Raw genomic sequence first — 26,002 nt, forward strand, 5'->3', positions numbered from 1 at the left:
GGGTGAATGGTGGCTGGTTGTGTATATGAGTGAATCGGGTTGTATATGGGTGCGGCATAGGGTTATATATTTGAGGGAAAATATCTTAACTTTTATTAAATGGTTTAGGAAAGAATTAGACTCCAAATCCACAAGGAAAAGGAGACTTAAAGTCAGAATCCCAAGGGAAAAGGGAAGGAAACCCACGGCAAGGAAGAAAAATACGATCGGGAGGGGCTAATTCAAACCCCTCGGGTAAAATTAAATAATGAAGAGATAACAAAAAATTAATTTATTTCTATTATGAAATTGAATTCAATAATAGACGCCTGTTGGCATTCCAGCCTTCCTTCTCCTTTCAGGGCCTATCCGAAAGAGAATCCAGTACTTCTTGGTCGTGAATATCTGAATAGGACGAACCGCCCCGTGGATATCTTTGCTTCGGAACAAAACAATTCGAAAGGAAAGGGAATGTGTTTTAAGGCTGAAATTAGGCAAGGATTTAGAATAAAATAGGAATGTAAGGTGCATCATTGACTAGGATAAAAAGGGAATGTGATCTTGGTACACAAAATAGGGAAGAAACAATTCCATTGCACGGCAAAAAGAGGAAATGGTAAGGTGGGTACGGCAAGGGCTAGAATGGTGCAAGGAAGTTTTAGTTTGTGTCCCAAAATGCATAAGAGACCTTCAATGTTACTGGAACTTAAGGACATTTAGGATTAGGAAAGGTCAAACCAAAATAGGAAACCTTGGCTTAACTTTCCTACTTCAAGTAGGAAACCTTCTTTGATTAGGAATCCTTCTTTGATTAGGAATCCTTCAATTTCGTCCATTCCTTTTGCTTTAAGCATATGCTATCCATTCCAAGTCCAATTTTGCTCCAAAATGCACCTTCTTGCTACTTTAGCCATACGGACCTATAAACACACGAAAATAGCTTAAAATACTAAAATAACAATGAACTAACAACATAAATGTAAGAAAACAAGCTAACTAAGTCGCCTAAATATGCTCCTATCAATGTTCACCCGTCCCGACATTGCATTTGCAGTTAATTATATTTTGCCAGTAAACGCACTTTCCTACTACAGTTTATTGGGCATCAGTCAAGCGTATACTTCGTTATTTAAAAGGAACTCATGATCATAATCTTGTTTACAAGCTTAGTTCCTTAGCTCTAACAACTTTCGTCGATGCTGATTATGCTGGTGATCCAAATGATCGTCGTTTCATTAGTGGATATTGCATTTTTCTAGGTGCCAATCTCATCTCCTGGAGTTTTAAGAAGCAGCGAAGTGTCTCTCGATCTAGTACCAAGGCCGAATATCATCAAATGGTTTATACCTCAACGACATTGTCATGGATTCAACATCTCTTCCATGATCTTCACTTTTCGGTTGCTCCTCCACATTTATGGTGTGATAACATCAGTGCCTTAGTTGTTGCCTTCAATCCTATCTATCAAGCATGTATGCGTCACATTAAAGTTGATTATCCTTACATCAGGGAAAAAGTAGTTCGCAAAGAGATCGAAGTTGGGTATGTTGCCACAGCTGATCAACTTGCAAACTTATTAACCAAAGGGTTATCATTTTCTCGTTTTTCATTCCTTCTCTCCAAGCTCCTTATTTGACAACGCCCATTAAGCTTGTGGGGGAGTGATAAACCTAGTCAGCAATCTAAGTCACAAATCATGCCAACTCAGCAAGTCGACTCGTCTCAATTTGAAACTCAAACTCCTGCCACTTCAAACTGTTCCAGCCCTTTGAATACCAGTCCAAGATTATCACAACCTCAGAGATTATAGCATATCTTTATCTCTTGTAATCTGTTATAGGTTTTGTAGTATGAATATTTGTATGGATAACAAATATGTAACAACCTCTTGTATTGAAACTCTATAAAAATGAAGTCAAAGCCTCACTCAAATTAATTGAGTTGAGCTTATGCAATCTGATTCTCAAGCCTACACTTTCGATTTTTTCAGTCACAATTTTGACATATATTTTCTTTTAAACCGACGTTTTGCAAAGTGTAACTTATCACAATATTTGCAAGGGTTTTTAGCTGCATCGGTTGCAATATTTTTCTTCTGTTGTTGAATAGGTTTGTTTAAACCAACGTTTTGCAAAGTGTAACTTATCACAATATTTGCAAGGGTTTTTAGCTGCATCGGTTGCAATATTTTTCTTCTGTTGTTGAATAGGTTTGTTCTCCCATTTCATCACTTTTGTCTTTTAGTTCTTCTATGCCTTGTATTGACTTGGACGGTTACCAAACTTATTATGTTTGGGAGTCACGCTGAGGCTTGAAAATGCTCTCTCGGTGTGATTTTCAGTGTTCCTATCTATCCTCTATTCAAAATCTTTCAATGAGGCAACAACCTCTTGTACCTCTATAGTATCTAGGTTCTTTGAATGTTCAATCACTGAGCATATTGAATCATAAGATATGGGCAAACTAATTAACAATTTTTGTACATTCCTCTCTAGGAATCTCTTTTATATAGCTTTTCATTTGGTTTATGAGATCAATAATCGAGTAAAATAAATAGATAAGGCTTCATCATCACACATATGGGTTTATTCAAAATCTAAACACAAACCTTGCAATTTTACACCTCTAGCCTGCTTATCTCCTTTGAACTCTTGTTGTAGGATGTCCCAAGCTCCATTCAAAGTCTATTCATTGGAGATTCTGAGGAAGATTTCGTCTAAGAGAGCCCTTGAATTAGGCCTAACGCCTTTGCATCCTTCATCAATCTTTCACTCAAAGAAGTTTTCACTGCAACTACAATTTATTCATTATCCGTCTTTGTTTTCTGTAATTTCAACAATGAGTTCATCCTTCACTTTTTTTTAGATTTTGGAATTTCAAGCCTTTTTTCAACAAGATCCCATAGCCCATGACATTTGAGTATTGTTCTCATCATAATCCTCCAAAATTCATAGTTTCGCCATAAGTAGTTAGTGCACGCAACTCGCTACTGCTAGATCTTACCATGTGAGACACATATCTAAAGAAACACGAGCTTTACTAGGTTCGATTCACTTCTTTGTTTCAATCAGAAATCGCATAGATTCCATGCCCAGTTAACCGATGGAACCTGGCTCTGAGGCCATGCTAAAGTGTATATTATTTGTGTGTTTGTATTTTATTTTTCATAAAGATAGAATAAAGCTTGGAGAAATTTCCCCTTTTGGATTTCTAGGAAGAATGAAGAAGGACATAGAGAATTTTGGAGAATGTCTATTGCATTTCTCACCAATGAGCTAATGAGCTCAGCAACGAGTACATAAAGAGAAATCTCACTCTCTCATTTTGTACAACCTCAGCCTTACATTTGATCTCTCTATAGGACCAAGACAAGTAATAGAGCTATGACTCTTGTACCACATATACAAAATATGAACTTAATTAATCCACATGCCCCATACACTTTATTTCCACCAATTATCCCATAAACTCTTATAATTAGTCAATTTTCCCCTATTGTTGAGTTTCTGAATTTTCCATCCTACATTTTGCTAACCTCTATCACCCTTTGCTGCTCCAAAGGGTAAAACGTCAATTTGCTTATTTTAGCAGAGTTTTGTTTTTCTAAATTTAAACGTTTACTCTCTGTCTCTCTCTCTCCACTCATCAACGACCAGGCCATGGAGGAGACTTCCATCATTTCCACACTGATAACAATGGAAAAATAAAGATTTATCATCTTGCGATTTTACCCTACGTATTTGGTTGACAAAGGCTCCTCCTCCACTAGCCTTAAATCCATGGCCGCACATTTCACGAACTCACAATTTCTCCCACCAGAGACCCAAATTCTCGATCAACACCCTCTTTTTTCCACATGTAACACAAATTTGGGATCCGATTTCACCGATCTGGTTGATTGTTTGAGGAGGGGCGTTCAAGTTTGGAAATGATAAAGGTCTCGTCCATGGCCTGACCGTGTAAGAGAGTTTTAGAGAGAGAGAGAGAGAGAGAGTAAAAATTTAAAGAAAGGAAAAAAAAATATATGAATTGAGAAAAAATGATTTTTCTACTCTTTGAAGTTGTAAATGCGGCAAAAGTTAATGGAATGTTGGATGGAAAATTCAAAAAATTTAACCATAAGGGAGAGTTGAATAAGTATAAGAGTTCATAAGAGAAATTGGCTAATATCTCTCCACAGAATAGTGTTACCAACGTATAAACAATGATATTAAATTATTTGTAACATTGATTGGCAGTTTGGGAAAATTAGTTAGTAGTAAACTGTGCTTCAACTAACGATTGAAATGAGTTAGGATTAAAAATAAAATAAAAATCATTGATTCTTTCCGTCAAATTTACTGTAAAAAAGAATATTTCTGCTGCGACTAAATTGAACAATTTTTTGGTTGTATTTTTATTTTTATCATGAATGGAAATATACAGCATGTTTTTTTCCTTACATAGATCCATTGTAAAGTTACTCTTTTAGTGTGCGTTTGTTGCATCGGACAGCGCACGCTTGCAGACACACGTGTTGGAGATGGGATCACCGAAAAGTATGTATACTCGTTATGGAACATGTAGTGTTCCTCTACAAACTAGTCTTCCAGATAGAAGGAAACATTAGATCAATGAGGAGTTCCATGATACAATTTCATATTTTCGACCGCACTTTCTCGATGAGCTCTCTTCTGAGGATTTTGCCTGATGCTGACTTGGGGACACTCTTTATGAATGTTACTCTTCGTGGTCGTTTGAAAGATGCAACCTGCCACAAGAGCAATTTCGTTATCAAGGAAATCGATTTGGATTCCAAATAATCCTTCTTTGAAATTTCCTACTTACGTGATTAGCAATAAAGCTCTTGACATCTTCTTCAGTCAGAGAACTATTTGGCGTGCGCACGCAATAAGCAACGGGGACCTCACCAGCTTCAGCATCAGGAAGCCTGCAGGACGAAAATAAACCCATCGTAAAATTAAGTTCAACATGAGGCGGTCAGGACAAATTTTGTATGTGTCAAACTTACGGGATGACAACTGAATCTAATATTTCTGGGTGAGAAACTAGCAGCCCTTCAAGTTCAGCTGGTGCCACCTAGCAGAGGACCAAGGACCAAGAGAACAAAGAAAGGATGGTTGAATAGAATTACATATGCGGAGAGCGTATGTATCCATTCCGAAAAAAAGCAAACAGAAAGATATTAATTAACTTCTAGTTGCAGAGACAATTACGTTAAAGGAAAACTAGCATGGCAGTGTTTTGTAATGCATAAAAAATAGCTACAAAATTTGCAGGGACAACCAGCAGAAATTTCATGTAGCAATTGTATAAACTCTAGCAAAATAATTTACCTGGAAACCTTTATACTTAATAAGCTCTTTGATTCGATCAACTACATAAAGTAGTCCGTTTTCATCAATGTATCCAATATCTCCTGTATGTACCCAACCATTTTTATCTATAGTCTCGTTGGTGGCCTCCGGCATGTTGAAATACCCTGAAATGAGTTTAACAATCATGGTGTTATCATATGAATGATTATAGCAAAAACCTACGAAACGCTAAATAAACTTGAACAAATATCCTACTAGTTCTGCACAAGAGGCAAACCAATTAGACTTAACCAAATAGGCAGCAAAGGTTTGCAGGCTTGTTATATTTGAAGATTATACCGACCCGAGGCATCCTTAACTGACAGTTCTCAATGAAACAGAAAGGAAGAACTTTCCAAAGCTAAACAAGATAAGCGACGAGGTAACTGAAATTCAGATCGAAAATAAATTACTGCATGGTTCTGTTATTGTTATTGTTATTATTGCATTGTATTTAGTTAAAGCCAGCAGACCCAACTTAAATTTACACGATGGAAACATTTGGAAGCATTGCGCATCAACTCTTCGGCGAGTAAAAGAGTGAACATTTTGCGGGAAGAGAACGTGATCCTTATGGAGAAGAGTCTCCAGTGCTGATGTATGCTATTATATGGCAAATGCAATGCCCTGCTTGGGATGAACAAAGCATCATCACTAGAGCTTTGCATCTTAATAATTAACGAGGATGCTGAAAATCATAATCATAAACCTCAGATACCATGAACTGTCAAATTAAATTGCAGGACCGTCGTTAGTAATGTGACTTCTCTGATAAAAATGCAGAATATTTTCTTTCTGTGAGACGGTTAATATGGTCATGTGTGCAGGACCATTTTTGAATGTTGACAAACACACTTACCAGCCATCATACTAGGGCCCCTAACCCATATCTCTCCCAACTGTTTAGGAGGTTGAGGCTTCTGTGTATCTACACTGACTATCTGACATTCAACTCCCGAAACAAGCATACCAGTTGAACCAGTATGTCGAGTCCCTGCCAGCGTACACTCCACCGAAATAGTTCCACAGCTTTCTGTCATACCATATCCCTGAAAAACAAGGAAACTTCCAAATCAGTGAGGAAGTTTTATCCTCCTAGCTACTGCACGAAAAAACCTTAACTTAGCAAAACTCGGTTCAAAACCTCTACCGCACCCAATTTTCTCAGCTCACATGAATTGAATTTTGGGTTAAGTAGCCGTCCACTTTCAATTACTTCTAACTTGAATTTTTCCAATATTTCACACACATTAGAAACTTGCACCTTTTTCATCGTTGACAAACCATATTCTAAACTACTATAATCTATGAAAGGGGGATTCGAACTTGGGTGCAGAAAGGTTTGTGCCTTAGCCAACTCGCCTAACCCATGACTGCTTGAAAATTTGCATTTAGTTCAAGAAAATGTAGCCTATAGCCATTTGGTTCAATCAAATACCAAACTCTAAACACAATGTCGATATCATCAAATAACCGAACCATTCGAATTAATCACACTTACAAGTTAAAAACAATCAAAACAAGCATGATAATTAAGTACCTGAGCTACTACACCTTGAGGAAATTTTTTTGCACACTCCTCCATCAACTCTTTCCCCAAGGGAGCTGCCCCTGAACAGATATGCTTCAACGACGAAAGGTTAAACTTCTTAACCATACTGTTTTTCGCCAGGGCAAGCACTATAGGAGGCACAACCCAAAAGTGTGTCACCTTATACTTCTCAATAGCCATCAAAGTCTTCTCGAGATCAAATCTCGCCATCGACACCACAGCATTGCCCTTCTGCAGCTGCGCACAGGTGATAATTGCCAGCCCAAACACATGGAACATTGGCAGAACACAGAGAAACACATGGTGCATCTCCCCAGCAAGTTCTTGATCCATTGTGATCATTAGAGACGAGGCAATGAAATTTTTATGTGTCAAAACTACCCCTTTGCTGTGCCCTGTTGTACCTGAAGAGTACAACAGGGCAGCTGTGTCGGTCTGCTTAATGTTAACCGATGGAAAATCGGACAGAGACCGAGCAGATTCGATCAAGTCATGGAAAGTTAGAATCTTTGAGGTTGATCCAACGTGGGATTTCCCCGATAAGCCCTTTGACACTAAGAACACTGTTGGGAGATTAAAGCCCTTGACTTTATCCCAGAGCTCCGGGAGTGTTATAACCAGCTTAGGATTAGAGTCCCGGACTTGCTTGGACAGCTCTGAAACAGTGTAGAGGGGATTCGAGGTGGTGGCAATACCGCCGGACGCAATAATCCCGAGGAAACAAATGGGGAATTGGATTGAGTTGGGGGCGAGAATGAGGACCACGTCGTTTTTCTTGATTCCCAGATGGATTAAGCCATGGGAGACCTGGATAACTTTGGACTTGAACTGTGAGAAGGTAAGGGTTTCGGAGGACTCGCCTTCGATGAGGGCTGGCTTGTGGGAGTAAGAGGAGGAGTTTCTGAAGAGGAAGGAGGCCATTGAGAGATTTGGGTCTCTGGGCAGGACAAGCGGCGGCCGGAGTGACCGGAAAATGCCATCTCTGCCGTACCCAGATTTCTCCATTGGGGTTACGGTGGAGAAGTTCCAAATGGGTAAGTTTGAGTTGTTTCGAGTCGACTTACAACAATTTGACCACGAGCCAAAAGAGGAATGGAGAAATGGCGACGTGTGTGGGATAGAAGTTACTTGGTTTGTATCGACATGCATGATCGGGAACTTTCTGTTTTCTTTTTCTAATAAAATAAAAGATAATACGAGGAAGAATAAATTTATAGATAAGTTTTGGAAACGTTGATAAACATGTTTATACCTATTAATGACATATCATTTAGTTTGTAAATTTAATCTCTTAACATTATCCAATATGATGATGGATTTTAAATTTTTATATTTTTTAAATTTTTTATTTTTTGATCTTTTGCTTTCAAAAGTGATCGGGAAAATAGCAGATGGGCGGGGAAACTGAAGGGATCTGTGCAGCGGTAAATAGAAAATGATAGAATTCTCCCTCTTATGATTTCCTTCTTCTCTTTCCACACTATTCATTTTGTCTTATATAAAGTATTTTTATAAAGAGTTTTAACGAAATGTCGACGGTACTGTTTATATTAACAAAAAATCATATTTTTATAATAAAAAGTCAATCCTGATACTATTCACTTTACCCTTTATTTTGTCCTTATAGTTAAAACTCAAAGTTTTCAAGCACTTTTCATTAGTTTTCCTATTTTTATATGGCTTATTCGTGTCTGTTTAAATAGAAGGAGAATAAAGAGAATCTTAAGGCAGAGAGAAATGTTAATAAGACTCTCTTGCATATTTATTTTAAGACAAAGAGAAATGCTAAGGAGACTTTCTCAAAGTGGATTTTCCATAGATTCTCTGCTACTTCATAATTTAATAACAATTTTCATGCCATCATTATAAAACATTGTGCCAAAAATATGGGGTGACAAAGAATCTATGAAGAATTCCACTTTTGAGAAAGTCTCCTTATTATTTCTTGTTAAGACAAAAATATACTACAAGTGAAAACTTTGAAGTAAGTGGTAGTAGAGTAATGAATTATGATAAATATAGATTCATTACTATATTTTTCCCATTTTTAAATAGGAGAAATGCTAACAAGACTTTATCAAAAGTGGAACTCTCCATAGACTCTCCACTACCTTATGTTTGGGCACAATTCTTGTGTCAACATTATAAAATATTATACTAAAAACATGAGATGGCGAGAGTCCGAGAGTTTCACTTTGAGACAGTCTCCTTAACATTTTTTTTTTATCAAAATAAGTGAAATTCATTAAACAAAGGCTAATACAAGGTTAGGAAAGTCCGTACACAGACCAAAACAACCAAGCAAGCAAAAGTACAAACAAATAAAGTACAAGGGAAAAAACCCAACAAGAGAGCCTATAACACACTAAAACATAAAACCTAGATCTGGAAAGAGGGACCAGCCGCTGCCACCCAAGTAGCCACACCACCATCGCAAAGCTGCTGTCATTGAGAAGAAAGCCTAACAAACCAACTAGATGAAACAGAAAATAGGGGTGGAAAACCACTCGTGCTATGAGCGCTCCCATAGTCATACCAAATAGTGCTAAAAACACTTTAAGGGTTGGTTTGGTATTGCTGTGCTTTGGAAAAAAAACTGCTTCTGCTGTGCTGTGAGAATAAGCAATTGTGAAATAAAGCAACAGAGTGTTTGGTAAACTTTTTTTGTAAAAGTGCTTTTGGAAAAAAAAAAAAAAAAAAAAAAAGCAGTATGATAGTGTTTGGTAAACTTTTATGTAAAACAGCTGTGATTGTATGAAATGACCAAAAAAGGTATAAAATGAGTATAATGTTAAATGTAAAATAATAAACCAGCCCTATCTTTCTTTTATCCATCTTCATTTATTAATAATCCATGTCTTTTATTTATTAATAGTCTCTCTAGAAGTCTCCTATCTTTCTTTTATCCATCTTCATTTGTTAATAATCTACGTAGAAGTCTCCCGACTCTCCCCTACTCCCCAATTTTTTATCTTTATTTTTTTTTCTCTGCTTCTGCTTCTTCTTCATCTTTTTTGTTTTCCTCATTCTTCTTCATCTAGCCGACATGGTAACTACCATTGGAGCAAGACCGCTTTGCTTCACCCATCCAATCCTCTGCGAGCGATGGATAATAGAGGCAGCGACTCAAGTCCAGCCTCGCTTCGCTTCTCGCTGTCTCCAATCCAGCCTCTCTTCCTCTCGTTGTCTCCAAGTTGTAAACTTTAAAGAAGAAGAAATTGAAGATGGATAAAGGAGGCAATGACTCAATCCTCTTCTTCCCGATGTCTCCAATCTAGCCTCTCTTCCTTCTGCAAGCAGCGACTCAACGTTATCTCTTCCACCTCCTCCTCATTTTCTTTTTTCTGATTTGAAACAAATTCAAAGTTGTAAACTTTGGAGAAGGAGAAATTGAATTGTTGTTGTTCTTTTTGTCTACAGATTCTTGAAGTAACAGAGGAAAAATGAGAGTTTTATGCTTCTTTTTTTTTGCGATTATCGGTTTTGGCTGTGGTAGTCTGGTGGGTTTCTATGTTTCCATTTCTTGTGTAGATCGGCAAATCCGTTTCTGGTGGGTTTCTGGGTTTTGTGGAGATCGGCGAAGGAGCACCGTTTCTGGTTTAAGGGTGTTATTGGACTTTAGAAAGTTTCATTAAGGGAGCACTGTAGCTCTGCGTGCTTTGAAAAAAAGCCAGTTTTCCAAAGCAGCATTTAGCTATTTCAGCTTTTCTGATGATTTCAGCTTATTCTCACAGTAGCTTCCAAAATATCCTTTTTTTTTTTAGTTTACCAAACACCTTCAACATAAAAACTTTGAAAATAAGCATCTTTTTTTTTTTTTAAGCACCTCAATGCCAAACCATACCTAAGAGCCACCCAAACCCAAAGTATGTCTCCTAATGACATCGATGGAGGAAACACAGATGAGTTAAGTGGCTGAGGCTGAGAAGGTGACTCGCAGCTAGGAACAACCACTGGAGTGGAAAAAAGCATGAATCTCGAATCTGAGACGAGAACCACCACAAACTGAGACACAGCCCAAGGAAACTAAGACAGAGCTCAAGGAAATTGAGATTGACCTTAGATGCAAAATCACCAGATACAAGGACCAAAAGTAAAGCAAGGAAAGTAAGGAAAGTCTAGAGTTGCAGGAAATGTAAATTTAAAGGTTGCTACCAACCCCAACCAAGAAGGGGCTGGCGACTAGAACCAGATTTTGTGTGTATAGACCTTGGCGAGGGAGAGAAGAGGGAGAGACTTTGGAAAGTTGTCTAAAATGCAGTCTCCTTAGCATTTATCTTTAAACAATGGGAATTGCTAGCTGGACTCACTAGCAAAGCAAGTCTAGCAGGACTCGCTAGACATGTTGTGTTTTCATCCCATCTTCAATATAAGCTGAGGCCTACTTCATTAAAAAATAAAAAAGAAATAAATGTGTTCATGAAAAAACTCAAATGGTAGAAGACTTCAATACAAGATGAAGCCCACATGAAAACCTCAAATTGTAGAGGACTTCAATACAAGATGGGACCCATTTCTTAAAAAACAAAAACAATTAGAAATTGTCATAGAGAACTCAAACGTCAAATGAAGAGTGAGACGATAATAATTTAAATAATTAAATGATATTTTCATGCCATTACCTTGCATTTTACCTTATAATTATGGATGGTAAATAAATACATTAAATTTTCATGTAATTAGTTACCATCCATAATTATAAGGTAAAATACAATTTAAAAATATGTGAAATCTCTGTAAGATGTTTGTGAGTTATCAAGCACAGATCTTTGTGAGTTGTCAAGCACATATCCACCTCTAGCTAAGCTCAATAAATAAAAGAAAGAAGAATTATGTTAATGGAAATTATAACTAGATCAAAAATAATATTAATAAATGATAAAAGAAAACAATAAAGTTCTAAATGGTACATTGATCTTGTTTTGTTGGTGTAATGTGATCAAAATGGCCATATCTTTCTATTCCTTTTTGTATTCTCCAATAGCGGGGCCATCTCCAATAAAGGGGCTAAAGTTAAAAAAATGAAAACAAAAAAACAAAAAAAGCCTGATTTGCCGAAAAACTCATCTCCAATCGAGTGACTGGGTTATAATTTTACAAAACCCTCTAGGCCATTATTTGGCCAAAGGGACATCAGGTTGGCCAAATGGAGCCCTCTTCTTATCCTTTTTACAAGACCCAGCTTCTCAGTTGCAATAATTGATAGAAATTCAACGGTTAGATTTGTAAACATCCAACAATAGTTTAATTAAATTAACTAATACATTATTAAGGGGTTATGTTTAGCCCATTCGGTTGGAGATGGTACATGAGTCTGACCTGACACTATTTATTTAAAAAATTATTTTTTTACAAGGTTATAATTCTAGATGAGGCTATGTTTTAGCTCTTTCGGTTGGAAATTACCTTAAGTGCTCCTTTTTTCTTTGATACTTGTAACGACCCGTCCCCAATTATCACGGTTTTTATAATTTTAAAACATGAAATTACGAAAATGCCTTTCGAGGCAAAACATTGACTTTGGTGATCGCCTTGCCATGTCACGTGAGATTCATTCCCTTGGCGTACCCTTGTAACACTCGTCGCTACGAACGTGTGGACGCTTGTGGAATCGAAATTGGAGCTAAAATGAAGGTTTTATGGGACTAGGAAGGATACAGATATTTTGGTAATTTTACAATGGAAGATACTTCCCTATCATGGACCATTGGGATGGTGACATGTGGCAATGTCTTCCCCCATTTTCTAGGGTGTTTCTTTAAGTCTTGTGACATCTCTATCTCTCTCTCTAGAACTCTCTCATTCTTCTTTTTATCCTGTAAGCTTCTTTCTCTCTCCATTCACTATCTTTAGAACTTTCTCAGCTATTCCTTCACTCTCTTTTCCACTCCCGAGCATCACACACACACATACAAACATACAACAATAGCAACTACCTCACCACCATCACCCTTATTCCCTTAAACTGCTTCAGCTCTCATCTCTCATCTCAACTCTCTCTCTCTCTCTCTCTTTTATTCTCTGTGAACACACACACATGCACATGAGCATCGCAGTGACGACTAGACCATCCTCATCGTGGGTCACACTCCAGCGACCCCACCACCCTCGAGACCTCTTCATCAGAATCTCTAATCAACAAAGGTCTCTTCTTCCCATTCCCTCACTGCACAACGGTACCCCTACTGTTTTGAATCCTACTCCGGTGAGTTCTCACCACCTCTGACAAAGGTAAGTTCATAGATCACCTTAAGCCTTTGTGGATTGCGTTGTAGGATGAATTTTTAGAAGTTTTAAGGATTCTTGTAGGGTATTCCGAGCCACTTTCCGGCTACGGCTAGTCATGGAATTGGTAAATCCTTACTTCTCTTTGCCTTAGCTTCATTTTGACATAAAATCTCTGAAAAAATAGTTAGGAATCGAACTCCACCAGAGCTTGGGAAATTTCCTCGGCCAAAAGTCTGGTTTTCTTCTTCGATGGGTCCGGTGACCCGCGAGCTAATTCGGGTTGCACCTTTAAACCATACCCAAATTTAATTTGTATCCGGCCCAATCCACAAACCCATTTACCCAGGCCTAATTCATTAACCTTAGCCCAAGCCCAATCCTTAAACTCGGCCCAACCATTGGCCTTTTAGCCTAATCCGGTCTATTCCTTTAAGCTTAGAACCCATATCCAAACTGGATCCAACCCTGCATCTCGACCCAACCCGACGACCCGTTGACCCGACTCGTTGACTTTCGTTGATCGTTGACCGGTCAACATTGACTTTTGGGTTGACTTTTTCGGATTTCGGCCAGGACCCCTCCTAGGCTAATTTCGATGTCCTAATTCCAATTCTGCTATCCATTTTCCTAAATTTTATCGTTTTGGTAGAGTTTTACTAAATGGCCTCTATATGTGGTTAGGTGCGTTTGTGGGAAGTGACACCATCCTCGCTAGTTCGAGCGACTTCCGGACAATAAAATATTTGTGAGTGGACCCCTTCTTAAATTGTATATATTTATAAACTCTTAGGCTTGCATGCATTGCATATTTCATGAAATGAGCATGATTTATAATATGTTTTACAGATTTTCATACTTATGATTTATTTAAATTGCTTTTACGGAATATTTATGATTTATCGAACTTATGTTTTATGAAAGATTATGAATGGTTGAATTTTCGTATATGAAATTCTATGGATTTGCGAATATGATTTATTTTACGAATTTATGAATATGTGCTATCATGGATTGATGAGATAAGGCTTTGAGCTTTTGAACTTCGGATTTGATATGAGATTTTGAGATATGTTTTTTGTGCTTATCTAGTGGGTTATCATACAACACATCCACACAACACGGGTATGTAGACATCTATGGCCATAGGACATAGTTGAGGAGATTTATGTATATACCTCTTCTCCGGTGTAACCCGGAGTTATACAGCTTCACCTTCGGGTGATGGACCATGGTTTTCTTCACTGGCGTAACCCAGTGTCGTATAGCTTCACCTTTGGGTGATGGACATGTACTGCTTTTGGGTGAATAAAGAGTTGTTGATATTGATGATATACCCCCAGCTTCACTAGCCCAGGGCTAGTGTCGGTGTGTGATGTTATATATCCTCTTATGCGCGCGTAACCTGGAGTCGTACAACTTCACCTTTGGATGATGAACCATGGTTTCTTCACTGGCGTATCCCAATGTCATACAGCTTTACCTTTGGTGATAGACTGGTGCTGCCTTCAAGCGACTATGATACCCCTAGAGAGTACACTATGGTTGAGATTTACAGATTTGCCTTCGGGAGGCGATATCACCATTATTGAGAATTGTTTTATGCGTACTTGTTTTACAAATAATTGCATGGCATGCTAGAGTTTTCAGAAAACTTACTATATGTAGTATTATATATGTTTTCAAAACAGAGGGTTTGTATGTTCAGAAATAAAATGGTTTTCCTATTATTAGTATTATTATAAACTTTGGTCCACTTACTTTTTTATGTTTTTGCGCCCCCTCAGGATTTAGATTCAAGGCACACAATCCCGAAGTCAAGACACTTCTGCTTAGGCATCTCGAGCCTCCTTTGTGTATGACCTATTCCTGGGTTCTGGTTTATATCATAATTCTTTCACTTAATTCTAGATTAGTTGTATGCTTTGAACACGATTATGCATTTGTGAATCTCTTTCTAATTGTATGTTTTAGTTATAGACATGTTTAAAATGGCTTCGTCATTCCCGGGTGTCAGCCAGCACGTGCTCATCCTGGTATTAGAAGGGATATCGGGATCGGGGCGTGTCAATACTTGTGGGTTAAGCACTGACATTGCATACATGTTGTGCATATTCTCATCATCAATGTCATGTATATCACGTTGAGATACTTCTCCCTAGCTTTTTAGAGATTGATTTGTCATTGTACATCTTGCCAAGGCTTCTTGTAATGCAATATATGCAATTTCAACTCTTTTGTGATAATGACCTTTCCTCACTCAACTTAGTAGCTTATTGGAACAATTCCTTGAAATGCATTTTTTTTACTGAACATCCTTTGGAGTAGACTTTCTGGTGGTATACATGCTTCTCACACTCTTATATCTTCTAAAATATATTGAGGTGGGATATGAAAAATTCCCAAAGATTGGAGTATACCCATAGCATGTCAACAAAGAAATCCATTATATTCAAATAGATGACAAGAGCAAAAAATATCCTCTTTCTTGCATCCTATAGTACCATGAATGTCTTTTTTTTTTTTTTTTTTTTTTTTTTTTTTTTTTTTTTCAGTCCTTAACTTTAAAGACTTTATCCCAATGTCTTCATTCACTTTTAATAAATAACATTATCCAACTAGTAAAACTTCCTTTTGAAACTACTGAAACAAAGAAGTAACTTCACTTTTTGACTTCAAGCAAACCCAAGTCATACATGTGCAATCATCAATACAAGTAATGAACTAATGAGCACCACCAAATGTAGCAATCTTAAATGGTCCCTAAACATCAAAATGAATTATCATAAATTGAACGGAACTTTTATTTAAATTGGACAGGAACAAAGTACGATGAACCTTAGCCAGTTCATAAACACTACATTTAAAGCTAGAAGCATCATCCTTAATAAACAGGCTAGGAAACAACCTCGGTAAACAACCGAAAGATGCATGTCCAAGTCAACGATACCACAACCAAACCTCCGAAGCTCTGTTCCTCTCCCCTCTGAGATCATTTCATAGCAAGAACTTGAGTCAAGATTGAAGTATTGTTCGATGTCAAGTCCAAGTAGTAGATCTTTCACTTTCTAATACCATACCAATTGTCTCGTGAGTTCGAATGTCATTAAAAGCACAAAAATAAGGCCAAAAAATCACAAGACAATATAGGGCGACATTTATTTGCGCAACAAATAATAAATTATAATAATAAAAAAAAGGAACAACAAGTATGGTATCAAGATCAAGGGTATCAGAAAGGGAAACAGAGCATTCCCTGATAGTGAGGGCAACATTACTATTGGCAACACTCACGACAATTTTGATAGATGGTTTTAAGGCTCGTACTTGTCTATAATCACAAGTCATATGTTTAGTAGCACTAAAATCGATTATCCATGTATTTTTCGTAACATATGTAGAAACCTTTCAAGCCTTACCATCGTTACCTTCATCAATAAGCAAGGTAGACACTTTCTTGACTATATGTTTAGAATCTACCTTAAATGCAAAAACACCAAGTGCCCCGCTCTCCAATGAGCGAAAAACATCTCCCAAATCCAACACGTGCGTTGGCTCAAGACCCATCAATATTAACCTTAAGCCGCCCAACCATTGGCAACTTCCAAATGACTAGAATAAAAGATGAATCCACAGTAGAAAACGGTGAGGTTGTGATTTTCATCCCATATTTTAGTATTTGATTTCACTTTTGAAGTTTTTCGGAGGTTTAAATTAAAGCTAGTTCGTTAGATTCTCTTATTTTAAGAAACAAAAATGTAATTCTTACCATCTATTTGGGCCATCATTTGTACCATCTCTCTATAGAGATGGATCCTACATGTGCTGATAGGATCTAGCTCTATTAGAAACATGGTTTAAATAATGGAACAAATAGATAGTAAGTGTAACACTACTTTTTGAGAAAAGTGTATTGAGAGGTATTTTTTTCATTTCCAATTTACTCAACCTTTTGGGTAACTCTTGAGTTGGTTGGATAGAGCTCAATCCCACACGCGTAGGCAAAAACTGTTGCCGAATTAGAGTTGTAACGAAAGAAGGCTGGTCTGGTCAGAACCCGGATCCCATGTCCGACTCTTGGGCTGACCCTATTACTGGCAGCATTATTAAGCCGATTTTCCGGCCATTATCGGCCTCAAATCAGCTTGCCAACACCACCATCTATCTCCTCTCATCCCTTTAAACAAGACCCACCTTAAGTTCTCCCTGTTTGGTCACGATTTCGAGGCGATACGAGTTCACCTTTTTCCCAAATTTTCGTTGCCACAATCGTTTTACTCCATATATCTCAACGTCATCCACCACCACCAATTGACTTATCTTTAATCAAACAAAAAACCCGACATAGTCATCCTGCTCTATGCATCTCGGCGTAGTCACTTGAAAGTTAAAACACCAAAACTGTTTTGTTGAGTTGCATGAATAATTTGTTTTTTCAAGTTGTACTATTAATGCCATAAGACATTTTGACACTGAAGTTTGTTTGAACTTAAGTTCTAGAATGGTAAAATTAATTTTTCAATTGGGTTGTACTAAAGTAATGCCATAAGCGGTTTTGACGTTGAACTTTATTTCAAATTGAATTTAGTGTGTTGATCATGAATTTTCTTCAATTGCGCTCTATTAAAGGCATAAAGCATTTAGTTACAAATGATCTAAAATCAGACTAAAACTGACTGAAACCAAACCGAACCGCAACCAAACGATTTGATCCATTTCCATTCAGGCTTCAAAACCACCAAACTGAACTGCAAAAAGTTATATCTTAATTTTACCCCAAAATTGCACAGAACCAAACCATGTCTACCCCTAAAATTATCATTGTATTAGTGACATTTAGTATGCAAATTTGTTCTACCCATCATTTCTCTTAAAGACAAAAAATCATCCATAAGGTTTCCACAAAAAAAAAAAAAAAAGAAAAAAAAAGGCTTTTTAGCCAAAATGGTCCCTAAGATTTACATAACACATAACTTTGGTTAATGAGATTGAAAATCAATAGAAATGGTCCCTGAGATTGTCCACCATTCATTATTTTGGTCATTCTGTTAAATCTCTGTTAAGTGTCCCGGAGCTCTTGGCCGGAAGTTTGGTCAATTTTCAAAACTTCGTAACTCAATCGTTTCTTAACCAAATTCAACCCATAATATATCAAAATGAAGATATGAAAGTGTAGAATAAGATTATATCTATTTGGAATCCCAATGGTTACTGAAAATGGCCGAAAAATAGTCTGAAAGGTGATTAGTCCACGGAAAAACTGGAAAACTCATCGGAATTGGGTAAATTTTAAACATTCATAACTTCTTCAATACTTAACGAAATCGAGTGAATTAAAAACAATACTTATCAATGAGACAAAGAGAATGGTACTTTCTCGACAGTTAGTTCGCCGTGGTTTGGCCGGAAAACGGCTCGAAAGTGGCTATCTTGGTCTCGAGTTAGCCACTTTTGAGCCGTTTTCCAACCAAACCACGACAAATTAGCCGTCAAGAAAGGTACCATTCTCTTTGACTTGTTGATAAGTATGATTTTTATTTTTGAGTCACTCGATTTCGTTGAGTATTGAAGAAATTATGAACATTTAAAGTTTACCTAGTTTCCGGCGAGTTTTATAGTTTTCCCGCTGACCAGTCACCTTTTAGGCTATTTTCTGACCATCTCTGGCAACCATTGGGCTTCCAAACAAATATAATCTTATTCTACATTTTCCTATCTTCATTTTGATATATTATGGGTCGAATTTAGTAAAGAAACAGGAGTTACGAAGTTTTGAAAATTGTCCAAACTTTTGGCCAAGAGCTCTGGGACACTTAACGAAGTTTTTAACGGAATGACCAAAATAATGGATGGTGGACAATCTCATGAATCATATCTATTGATTTTCAATCTCGGAAACTAAAGTGATGTATTATGTAAATCTCATAACCATTTTGGCTAAAAAGTCAAAAAACAAATAATAATAAATAAACATCCTGAGGCGCAAGAGACCTCCAAAATCCCCCGCACCTCTGGTTTCCTTTCTCACACTAGGTAAAATTTACACTCTCTCTCACTTTCTCACTCACAAGAAGCCTCCATGGCTTCTTCTGCTTCTGCAATCACAACACCCTTTCCCGCCTCTCCCTAATCCTTTTGGCACCATCACCCTCCCCGTCATCTCCTTACACAATCCCATTCTGTTCCCCCAATCCCAAGGTCCAAATTCATCCCACATATTAACCTTCGGGATTCGATAGTCCGGTTGCTCGCATACTTTTATGTGTCTTGCTTCCAGGGTCCGAAATACCGATTCCGATTGTCTTCTTCAATGGCGTCCGAACCGAAAGATTCTCCGGCCAACAATCCGGGCCTCCAGGTCACCCCAGATGAAGCCACTAGGGGTTACATCATGCAGCAAACTGTATGCAACCACGTCCCGTTGAATGAATATATAAAAATCTTGTATTTTTGTTTTTCTGACATTTTCTATGTATTTAATTTTGCTTTAGAAATGATTTTTTTATTATGGACTTTGATTGCAGATGTTCCGAATTAAGGACCCGAAAGCGAGTCTCGACTTTTATTCGCGTGTGTTGGGAATGTCGTAAGTTTTTGTTATCGTTTTACGGCGTCTTGTTTGAATTCTCTATGTTTTTTTATGCTTTTTTATGTTGAGTATGAGATAAGATTTGCATTTTCTTTGTTTAAGTTGAAGAATTTTTCAGAATTGTTCTGTTTTCTAGTGCTTCATACTTTGGGTGCATTGGTTGTTTCTTTGGATTTATCGCGATATGATAGCAGGATTTCAGTTCGTTTGTTTTGTGTTATCATGAGATGTCTGCCTCCTTGATGGTTTTGTGTATGATTGTGTGTGTGAATCTGTATATATGCACTTTCCTGTGGCTGGAGATTCTGTAACTGGATGTTTTTGTTCAAAAAATTGACTCTTTAAGTGGAAATTGATGGTGATTTATACCGTTGTTCAGGCTACTTAAGAGGCTTGATTTTCCAGAAATGAAGTTTAGTTTGTACTTTTTGGGCTATGACGTAAAATTCATAACGTCCCATCTGCTGTAACAGAATTTTATAGTAGGTGCTCTTGTAGGTTGTACTGTGGTAATTGGATTACTGTATTTCCATTCCCTTAATCATATGACACATCTCCGTCGTCCCATTTAAGGTTTTTTCTTAAAGGAGCAATTTGGCCTTTCACATTTTAATCTGTGGAACCCCTATATGCAATAAAAGTGTGATAGTATGTTTCTAAAAAATTTCCTGATATTTCCAGAGACGTTTAATTTTATTTGATCTTTTCTGGCATAGGATCCTGCGTCAGCTCCAACTAACTCGGTTGATAGAACAGTTTGGACCTTTGGTCGGAAAGCTACAATTGAGTTGACACAGTGAGATTCTCTAATGTTTCCTACATGGTCTTATTTTCTGCACAATTTTTGTATAATGTTTTCAGTAATATCTGACAATCACTTACATTTCCAGTAATTGGGGTACTGAAAGTGATCCAGAATTTAAAGGATATCACAATGGGAATTCAGAACCTCGGTGCTTTGGTATGTTACTTGTCCTATGAATGTGTTAAAACATAAGTTTTTATTTTTATGTATTACAACACAGTTGTTTCTTCTCTTAGTTAGACTTTGATTAACTAATTGATGTCAAGTGCCACGTATTATATCATGTCTTCTTATGCCGCAAGTACTGATGGTTCTAACTTCTAAGAAATGCATGCATTTGAACTTTCTCTGAACCATGAATTTAAATACATTCCTAATGCTTAGTTCTGTCCGTAAAAAAAGTTAGGCTACAATTTTTCAAGAATAAAGAAAATTATAAGAGTGAACTCATTTGTTGGATTCGTTGTGTAGTGTGAGTAAAAGGTTTCCATGTTATTAATAAAATATATGAGGGCTTCCCATCCTCAGTTGACCTTATTATCAAGAAGGCTTGATTTGTGAACAGGAATCCTTTTGTTTACTATAGCATCATAAAACTACAAGACAGGATCAGCAACCACTGAAATTCATACAGGATGTGGTTTTCTGCATTTAGGGGAATAATTAAATTCTAAAGCGTTGGTAATGGTCGTTCAAACATGTTACATGTACTTTTCCTAGTTTGTACATAGTGATTCGGGCAGACTCGTGTGCTTTAAATCAATTCTTCTTTCTGGCATTCACAGTGATTGGCCTAATTGTTTTATTTTGTTTCTCAGGACACATTGGCATCACCGTTGATGATACATACAAGGTGTGTGAGAGATTTGAAAGTCTGGGGGTGGAATTTGTGAAAAAGCCTGATGATGGTAAGAACATTCATCTTGTAGAACATATTAGGAATTGTGAGATGTATCCTCACTGAACATTAGCAGAGACAATTGGCAGGCATTCATTGGGACACTGTAGATCCTTTTTGTGTGCATACATTGATACATTTCAGTATCAGGCAGATGGTTTGAGTTAACCAAAACATCATCACTTTTCCTGAATTGAAAGCAGCAGTACTTCTAAGTTTGTACCAAAACACTTTGAGAAGCATTATGGTTTTTAAGGATGTATATGCATATCTAGGTGTGTGCTCATATGTGCATGTGTGAAGCAACAAAAATATGACGGGGGTCATTGTCATGGTGCATTTTCTATTTTTCACCGTTATATTTGAAGAAGTAAATGATGGGGATGTATATACTGAATTCTGATTCCTAAGTTTTGTGATGTTGATTGCAGGAAAGATGAAAGGTATAGCATTCATTAAAGATCCTGATGGTTATTGGATTGAGATCTTTGACCTTAAAACTATAGGAACAGTGACAGCTGATGCTTCTTGAATTCATGGAACTTTATTTTCAGGTTAATTTCTATCTTCTTATTCATGCTTTTAACTGATTGTGACCAAATTCTTCTATTCGAATCTCTACAGGATTGGATTTCAAAACATTTGGTTTACTGGCCTACCGCATCTTGTGTATTGGAAGCTTAACGATGCTCATCTGCTAACCACTGTGTTAAGCATTCTCTTTTATTATTATATTCCCTACCTTCCCTCAGAAACATGATCAGACGTTGCACTGCTTCATGGTATTTGAGCCATTCAAAGTGCTTGTCCTCAAGTGTTTATGCATTTTTTGCATGCATGGATGACTACATTGTGCAGACGTAGGATCAGGCACGGATGCGGGATTGAAAAACGGGGTGGGCTGAACTTCTAAGCTAATTTTTTTCTCAATCACATTTTTGACCTAGTCTCTTTTGTTTTTGTGACATTTTACAAAATTTACATAACCTAAGAAGCATAGGATATGTCATTTCGTAACATCTATATAGGACATGTCATTAAGGAAATTAAAATAATTACAATAATCTAGATTATTATTACTATTTTACCAGTGGACTGCTCAGTTTACATTTGGAACTTGGAAAGCAACGTGTCAAAAGCAATTTACACAAACCAAGCACGATTCTTGATCCAGTGACTGTCAATAAAAACCAATAAACTAAAAAAAGAAAAAAGAAAAAAAAAAGTGTTTTGGCTATAGTTGCAGCCTTAGAGATGCTCTAAGAATTACAGGTCATCTTCTTCGTTAGGAAAATACACGTCTAAAACCCTAATCATATTGCACCGCCGTCTACAGAAGGCAGCAATAGCTGTGAGCACTGGCTAATGGTTAAGAGTGAGAGGGTCAACTGGGAGCTGGGGTGGGCTGGGATTGGCTGCATACATAACTTTTTTCTTCTTTGTCTCTGTCATAGGTTAGGCTATGCTATAGCACAGCCCAGCCTTAGCTGGGTCCGTGCCTGTGTAGGATAGTGCAGATGTATCCTTAGGTTTATCTGATTTGATAGGAAAAGAAATTCTAGTGCACCAGAATGCGAATACATTTATCCTGTGATAGGATTTGGCCATTAACACTTATGGTGGTTCTGAAATTTGAATGCTTGCTTTTTACAAAAACCTGGAATCTCCAGAAAAAGGGGACCAGCTGGTATATCGTACCTTATCTGGGATCTGGCCAGCAGCATGTGTAGTTGCATATGGTATGCATAATGGGTTTAATATTTTGATTTTATAGGTCAGCAGTAAGCATTGAAAATTTCATTCATAGAAAGGATGTAGGAACCTTTGGATTTCTCAGCTATGTACATTGGTGTGTGGGTGCTTACACTGGAAGTGTGAAATTTCAGGTATCTGTTTCCTGCATTCCAGGTATATCTAAAACCGAAAATGTTCTTTTAGCGTTGACCAGTTTGCTGCTTGTATGGCAATGTCATGGACCAGTTTATAACTTTATAGATGCTACTACTTGCCTTTGGCCCTGCGGGTGTATCCTTGTATGTTTACCAGGTGTTAATTAGGTGTCGTAGCTTGTATATATCAGACATGAACCGGTTACATTAACTACTGTACCCTTCTGTTTTTCTTACTGTGGTGGGTTTTCTTCTTTATGCAAAGAAATTTCAGGCATTTCTTGAAGGTTAGATACTAACTTAGTTGCTTATCAGAACTTTAATGCAGGTGAGCGGAGGTGACAACTTACACGCTACATGGTTTCTCTGTTTGTCCTGATATATTGGCACTTGTTCTTGTGTTTGTTTTGTTTCTCGTTGGTGTCTGGAGTTTTTTGTTTTGTCTACTCGATTGTACGAACTTAATCCTGATGATCTTAATATGTTTATTTAAACCTTTCACAGATCAAGTGCAACTTTTGCAAGTATCGGGTTTCTTTGTATTGGCACCAACTATACCAACTTTTCCCCAACGTAACCAATGAGTAGTTATTAACACCGTATAGCAATCCAAGGGCGTCCAGCTCGAGTACTTAAGAGCATTTATCTATGCTTTTACATTTATAGTTCTAATTTCGATTCTCCCTTCGCCTGCTATCTTGCTTGTATCGGGAAAAAAAAAAAATACTGCATAGCAGTCACGGTCACTGAGCACGACACAAATCTGCCAGCCAATCCGTCACACGAACGAATGGGATTTTCATTTGTTTGAGAAGAAAGCATATAGTTTTACTAGTCATGCATAAAATTGATGCCGTTGGTCAAGTACAACAAAATGCTAGAGACATGAACCTAAATGGATTAATAGTTTGAAAGGTAGTTACTCTGAGCAAAAGAATTGCGACTTTGTAGACCAAAAGCTTGTGGTCCTTCATGCAATTTTTAATTTGCGTGCTGCAATCAGCAACGTTTTGGAAATACATCATATAACAATGTCTTCCATACCCACATAGATCCATCCCTAAATTAGATCATAAAAGTGTATTCTTAGCTCAAAGATGTACACATCTTTTTTGTTCCTTTTTTGGAGGGAAAAACAAACGTACAAAGAGATTCTCGACGAATCCTATTACTAAACATGTCAAAGAGTAACTTAGGAACTATCACATGACGAAAATTATTATACCAAACACAATATTAGCTATAGTTATGTGCCACTTTTGGCAAAGCTATTAGCATAAATGTTGTCTTCTCTAAACATATGATCAATCGCGTGTAATGTGGAATTTGCTTCAGTTGATAACAGACATCTTTGATGAAGGATGAAATTTACCACGGAATTTGTATCTCCTTTTTTTGTTGATAACAGACATCTTTCATGTTATCCATTGGAGAGCTCTCTGTAAACTTGCACATACTTTTGCCATGTAAGTTTAGCCAAAATTTCAATAGATTTAAGTGAAAAGTGATTAGTGTGCCCTCCCATAGATAGTGAATTAGATTCCAACCAACCGTTAACTAGGTTTTGCAAAAAGTAATGCATTTAGGTTTCTGATTTTAACATTCTAATTTTGTAGTTGATCATGAAATTTGTTAGATTCTATATTTTGCAAAGAGTACTGTTTTGTATATAGAATTTTGTTTTTAGAATAATGTGATGCTTGAATTATTATTATTATTATTTATTTTTTACAAAAAAATAATTTACCATGAATAAATATGTGGAAGCAGTATAATATTTTTTTTTAGTAATGTACATTAAATTTACTTAAATTATGGAGAGTAAGATTTAAACTTGAGTGAAAAGTGATAGCACACTGCTCTAACTAACTTAACTAAGTCCAGATCTACTCATAAGCACAACATGATTAAAGTGGAACAATTGTTGTTTATATCATTTTGATCAAGTCAAGTTCTGGCTAAAGTATATCTTTTATGTAATGCTTTATCAAGGGAGATGATGATAATAATTTCACTGGGGAAGATATTGTAACATATATAGAGTAGCTAGGTATGTCTGTACTCAAAGATCATCGATTTCATTGATAAATGTGTGACATAAATAGCTAAAGTTTTATAACCAGGAAATCAAGGTCACGGACAATAGTCAATAAGTTTCTCCAATTAGTGGAAAAAGGCTACAAATTATTCATACTTTAATATATTTGCTCTTTTCTGTTATGTTAATCCTCTTACTTCAAACGCTATCTGTTAATCCTCTTCGTTTATTGACGACAGATCACCATCCTCTAAATCATTAAAAGCTTTTAAATAATGGAAATTAAAATATTTGGGAGTGTCAGACTGTTAGTCGGTTCCACACCTTTTGACCTTACATTTTCACTAGAAAAGACATTCCCAGACAAGCTTTCCCCCACTGTTTTAAAATTAGTCAAGTTGGAAAATCAATTAATAAAACAAAACCCTAACCCTAACTGGCAAGAGGCAATTTGTTTAATCAAATTGAAGCTCAAGTTAGATGCAGATGGACATATAATGCAGTGAAATAGTGGAGAAATCATATTTGAGTTATAATATTATTAAGTAGTGAGATTTTATTGGGATTATTGAAATTTTCACTAGAAAATGACAAATTATTGAATATATTACATGAAACAAATTTTCAAGGCTGCAGCGATCATAGGCCACTCGTCAACTGCTCCCACTTT

At 36.9% G+C, this 26,002-nt stretch overlaps 2 protein-coding genes across 2 annotated transcripts; one reads left to right on the forward strand and one right to left on the reverse strand.

Annotated features, from left to right (window-relative positions):
• Positions 1-4,370: 4,370 nt before the first annotated feature.
• LOC137716559 (probable CoA ligase CCL7) lies at positions 4,371-7,954 on the reverse strand. Its single transcript, XM_068456013.1, has 6 exons — positions 6,877-7,954; positions 6,196-6,385; positions 5,316-5,461; positions 4,991-5,058; positions 4,807-4,909; positions 4,371-4,729 (listed from the first exon to the last, which is right to left on the reverse strand). Exons 1-6 carry the CDS (start codon positions 7,891-7,893, stop codon positions 4,616-4,618), a joined length of 1,638 nt encoding a protein of 545 aa, XP_068312114.1. The 5' UTR covers positions 7,894-7,954; the 3' UTR covers positions 4,371-4,615.
• An 11,176-nt stretch (positions 7,955-19,130) lies between these two features.
• LOC137716096 (lactoylglutathione lyase-like) lies at positions 19,131-22,915 on the forward strand. Its single transcript, XM_068455491.1, has 7 exons — positions 19,131-19,516; positions 19,638-19,699; positions 20,082-20,142; positions 20,419-20,498; positions 20,593-20,663; positions 21,326-21,415; positions 21,837-22,915. The coding sequence occupies exons 1-7, from the start codon at positions 19,424-19,426 to the stop codon at positions 21,935-21,937; spliced, it is 558 nt and encodes a 185-aa protein (XP_068311592.1). The 5' UTR covers positions 19,131-19,423; the 3' UTR covers positions 21,938-22,915.
• The last annotated feature ends 3,087 nt before the right edge of the window (positions 22,916-26,002 follow it).

Source organism: Pyrus communis, chromosome 14, assembly GCF_963583255.1.
Source record: "Pyrus communis chromosome 14, drPyrComm1.1, whole genome shotgun sequence".
Lineage (NCBI taxonomy): Eukaryota > Viridiplantae > Streptophyta > Magnoliopsida > Rosales > Rosaceae > Pyrus > Pyrus communis.